This window comes from Monodon monoceros, unplaced genomic scaffold (genome assembly GCF_005190385.1).
Source record: "Monodon monoceros isolate NGI ecotype Baffin Bay Population unplaced genomic scaffold, NGI_Narwhal_1 Contig6176_ctg1, whole genome shotgun sequence".
NCBI lineage: Eukaryota > Metazoa > Chordata > Mammalia > Artiodactyla > Monodontidae > Monodon > Monodon monoceros.
In genome coordinates this window covers 1-4,770 of record NW_021701931.1, presented here as the reverse complement: position 1 = coordinate 4,770, position 4,770 = coordinate 1, and the positions used below count along the sequence as shown (strand labels likewise).

General features: G+C 50.3%; 1 protein-coding gene across 2 annotated transcripts; it reads left to right on the top strand.

Moving 5' to 3' along the window:
• The first annotated feature begins 997 nt into the window (after window positions 1-997).
• On the top strand, window positions 998-4,763 carry LOC114890664 (cytochrome P450 4A11-like). Of its 2 annotated transcripts, XM_029214397.1 has the most exons (5): window positions 998-1,491; window positions 2,134-2,178; window positions 2,659-2,786; window positions 3,979-4,103; window positions 4,481-4,763. In XM_029214397.1, the coding sequence occupies exons 2-5, from the start codon at window positions 2,160-2,162 to the stop codon at window positions 4,668-4,670; spliced, it is 462 nt and encodes a 153-aa protein (XP_029070230.1). In that variant the 5' UTR covers window positions 998-1,491; window positions 2,134-2,159; the 3' UTR covers window positions 4,671-4,763. The 2 variants fall into 2 exon arrangements, with proteins under 2 accessions (XP_029070230.1, XP_029070220.1); XM_029214387.1 differs by lacking the exons at window positions 998-1,491; window positions 2,134-2,178 and having other exon boundaries at window positions 2,516-2,786.
• The last annotated feature ends 7 nt before the right edge of the window (window positions 4,764-4,770 follow it).

Sequence of the window (4,770 nt, the reverse complement as noted above, 5' to 3'; positions counted from 1 at the left end):
GCCCCTTCCCAAAAGCTTCCCCAGAGGCTTGGTCTTCCCTCCATCACACATTCATGAGCCCCTAGGGTTGTCATGTCCTCAATCTCGCTGTCTCCTCCTGGAGGCTCCAAACAGACAAGCATCTACAGCCACATCCTAATTCAGTGCCTTAAACCAGTGCCTAACACATAGTAAATGCTCAGTAAATACGTGCTCAGTGAAGGAACCCATCCCACAGTAGGCAAGTTGCCTCAGAGCTGGTGAGTCCTGATGGTAGAAGGATGCAGGCAGAGATTAGATACCAAAGTGGCAGATGGTTGCTTTGAGTTACACAGAAGCCATTGAATTAAAGACGAGGTGACTGCATGGAACATGCCTAGGACCAAATGTTGACGAGAAATCCAGAGCTGATAAAACGAAGCTGAATCTGCAAGGTTAAGGAGAGGCAGTTGCTCTGTGGCAAAGAGGAGGGGCACACCAGGTAGAGGAAAGAACCTGGGCAGAGGCTTAGAAGTGTGAGCAGGTGGGGCCAGTGCAAGGCGCACAGGCAGCAGCATCTTTGCGGGCAGAGCAATGCGTCCTGTGGACTCACCATCCCGGCAGGAGGCAAGAATAGAGAGGGTAAAGCCAGAAAGCAAGGGCCTTTGTGGTCCACACTGAGGAGTTTCAAGAGACTCCTCTAGGCGGTGGGAAGTGCATAAAAGTTTCTGGACACTGGTAAGTAAAAATTAGATAAAATAATCCACATATCAAAACCTTAGTTCAATACCATTTCCATATATACATCCAGAATCTGTGTACACACTCAGTATGTAAAATAATATGATACAAACACAATTTAGTATATAATTTTTCTCACTTATCCATATATATCCGACACTCTTTCAAATTAACAAACATTTATATGTATGCTGGGGTACTACTGAAAATATATAACAACCAGTATAGCAAAATGAAATTAAAAGATAAATTTAATTTTTATAATATATTTTATTCTCTAAATAAACAAAATTATATGACAAAACTACTTACCAAGTGACACGAATTATCATAAATTGCTCATGCAAATGTACGAATCACTTCCCAAAGTTTTCTACGCCTGGGAGTGAATCTCTGGTGTAAGTTTCTGTAGGCAGTTTGTAGTGGTGGCCCATAAATCTACCCGACAAGGGGACAGAATGTGGTCTTAGGACAAAGGTGGACAGCCAGCAGGTCTGGGGCAGAGCCCAGGTCAGAAGAAATAGTTCCAAACTCCTAATTCTGCTGATTGATCAAGAACGATCTCCCTGTACCCATCCTGCCCTTCACCCCCACTCCAGCACTGGAACTCAGAGAAGGGTTTTATTGATTTATCTTTCCCTTGGGGACAGTTCCAAGAGGAGACTGAGCTGCAACCCCTACTGAAGTGGGTAGAGAAATACCCAAGTGCCTGTGCTCGCTGGCTGTGGGGGACGAAAGCCCTGGTGTTGATCTATGACCCTGACTACATAAAGGTGGTCCTGGGGAGATCAGGTGAGAGGGAAACCCACATCCCAGCAGGAGAAAATCTTCCCTCTTGGGTACATGGCCCTGGATCTGTGAAATTCCAGAAGAAATTGGCACTTCAGCCATCAATACCTGGCTCCCTACCAGCCATCCTTGCAGCCCACAAGCCAGACTAAGGCCAACATTACTCACTTACAGTGAATGCTTAAACACCTGGGTGGGGCTGGCTTCTCTTTTCTGTCTTACTTTCTTTCTTGTTTTAACCCAACTGAGATGATCCCAGGTCTGGAAGACAATTCCCTGTCCACACTGATGATGTAGGTTTGGCACCTCTCACTGTTGCCTGTCCTGGGTCATGAAATGGCCAAACCACCACAAGCTGTAGGAAAACCACAGGCTCCTTTCTTACTCTGTGGCACTGAGCAGAGCCTATCTTTCTTGCTGATTCACCGTCTTAGCCCTGTGGGTGTTCTGCTGCTGGGACACTGAGCCTGCCTTCCTGGGCCCACAGTGACCATCAGGACACAGAGAGTCAGGGATGGGAGGCAAGAGGGAGGTGGCTTGAGACAGACTGCCAGCTGACCAGCAGCAGGAATGGAACGTGCCACAGCTGCTCTGGGGGCTGCCTGCCTTGTTCGGTGCCCTCCACTTCCCTTCCTTCCCTTTCAGACCCAAAGTCTCACGATTCCTACAGAATGCTGATCCCCTGGATTGGTAAGTACATTTAAATACAACTGCAGTCCACCCACCAGTTAGCTTTACCAAGAGCTACCTCTTTGGTTAATGGAGAACAACGGGTACCAGGCATCCTGTCACCACCTCATCTCTCAGTCAAGCCTCATTTCTCTCCTTCCAGTAAAACTCTCACCCTTTGTAATGATGCTGAGAGCCCTCCTGAAGCTCAGCCTCTTCTTCATCACTTCTCAGTCCTCTGCGATATTCTCAGCCTGACTATTAACTAATTCCTTCTATCACCTGCCCCCCTACTCTTCTTCAACCTCTGTCTCACAGCTGTCATAATCACATCCTATGGACCAGCCATTTTGGAAATTCACATTCCTGAACTATACTGGCCTTTCCTACCTTTGCCCATGGTGTGTCTTTTCCTGACACCCTTGGTTCCTCCCAAGTTGTGCCCAGTCGTCCCTCTGATCCAGTCTCCCCGACCCACACACACACCCATCTGTGGCCCAGGGAATGGTTTGCTCGTGTTGGAGGGGCAGACGTGGTTCCAGCACCGGCGGATGCTGACCCCAGCCTTCCACTATGACATCCTGAAGCCCTACGTGGGTCTCATGGCCGACTCTGTCCGAGTGATGCTGGTGAGTCTATCCCTCGTCACCTGGACACACTCATATCCAGCACAGCTGACAAAGTCCACTCTCAAGGGCTTCCCTGGTGGCGCAGTGGTTGAGAGTCCTCCTGCCGATGCAGGGGATATGGGTTCGTGCTCCAGTCCGGAGGATCCCACATGCCGCGGAGCGGCTGGGCCAGTGAGCCATGGCCGCTGAGCCTGCGCGTCCGGAGCCTGTGCTCCGCAATGGAAGAGGCCACAACAGTGAGAGGCCCACGTACCGCAAAAAAAAAAAAAAAAAAAAAAAGTCCACTCTCAAACCGTTGTGTCCCTCAGGCATCCGTCAGACACAGCCCCCAGAATTATGCATTCAGAATGTACTCTGAGACCGTGCTCACCAAAACTGGATGGGACAGAGGGGTATCCCAGCACCAGATTGGATCCAAGGAAAGGGAAGGCAGGGCCATGGTGTATTGAGAGTCCACTCTCCTCTCACCTCCACATCTTCAACACAAAGGAAAGAGTAAGGGTCATTCCCCTGGACAGCAGTGCAAACTGCCCCTGGCTGCCCTGGACAATGGCAGCTTCAGTGGTAGAGTGGGCATCCCAGGATGTCACTCAGATAGACTCTGGCATGGAGTCCAGGGCCTCTGCATGGAATTGAGCCACTCATGGGAGGAAATGAGGCCAGGTTTACACTCAGAGAGCTGGGTCTTCATAAGCATCACCTCTCATCCAGACTGGGCACCACCTGGTCTCAGCTAACATTAAATGAATAAAAGGAATTGAAGTACCTCATGTCCCTTCCTAGGAGCCCAGTAGAGCCCCATAAGCTTCCTTGCCTTGAAATATTTGCATACCAGTGTTGGGCATCACCTGTCCAGTTCCAATCTCAGGACACAGAAGACTCCACATTTGTTCCCTGAGAAATTATGCTTTCTGGCCTCCCACAAGGTGGTTATGATCAACACTTGTTCCTAAACTTTGGAACTAATACAGAATATTATGAGAGACCATGATTAATTATATAATAAAAGATTCTGAGAAAATAGACGTCACATTACACATGTGTGATACAGCCTTAAATTGCTAAAACACATCTGCTTACAAAGTGAGGAAAACTCATCCAAAGATTTAGAGAGACGGAGAGAGAGCCTGGCCTTGTCAGCGCAGGCCTTCTGGGAGAGCAGAGCAGGGTCAATGTCCCCCTCCCACCACAGGACAAGTGGGAGGAGCTCGTCAGCCTGGACTCACATCTGGAGGTCCTTGGACACATCTCCTTGATGACCCTGGACACCATCATGAAGTGCGCCTTCAGCCACCAGGGCAGCATCCAGACAGACAGGTCAGTGACAACCCTTCAACGGCAGGGCAGGGTCCTTGTTCTCACCAGCTGGGGAGGACTTACCTGAGAGGCAGTTAGGGCAGTGTGGACGCTTATCAGCACAGAAAGCAACATTCTGCACAGAGCCATGGACCACAGTCAAATTCCACCCAGACCAACCTTGACTCAGTCACAGGTCCCTGATTCCTGCACAGGGAGAAGCCTGGCTGCTCAGGCCACTTGTAAAGGACTGAGGGTCTCCAGAGCTGTGAGGCAGAAATGACAAAGCCTCAGTGCTGCCTGTCCCCGCTGACTGAGGAATCCCCACCCGGAGCCCCACTCCGTCTCCAGGTCAGAGGCTCCCTGCACTCCAGTCTCCTCTGCATCCTTCCCTTCAGGAACATCCAGTCCTACATCCAGGCCATCAGGGACCTTGGCAATCTGACTTTTTCCCGATTAAGAAATGCTTTCCACCAGAACGACATCATCTACAGGCTGACTCCTGAAGGCCGCTGGAGCCACCGCGCCTGTCAGCTCACCCATCAACACACAGGTTCTGCTCCTCCTTCTGGGCGGCTCCTCCCCTGACCTTGACTCCGCAGGCAGAGCCCAGACTCCTGCTTCCTCTTCAGGGGCTGGCACACACCCACACTGGGTACTTCCCTGGTGCAGGGGTTGGGAACCGAGA

Bases quoted from the DNA above. Each gene is read 5' to 3' on its own strand.
- LOC114890664 (XM_029214387.1), top strand. From the start codon at position 2,556: ATGGTGTGTCTTTTCCTGACACCCTTGGTTCCTCCCAAGTTGTGCCCA. The intron at 2,787-3,978 runs GTGAGTCTATCC...CTCCCACCACAG, and splicing joins ACTCTGTCCGAGTGATGCTG to GACAAGTGGGAGGAGCTCGT. The intron at 4,104-4,480 runs GTCAGTGACAAC...CCTTCCCTTCAG, and splicing joins GGCAGCATCCAGACAGACAG to GAACATCCAGTCCTACATCC.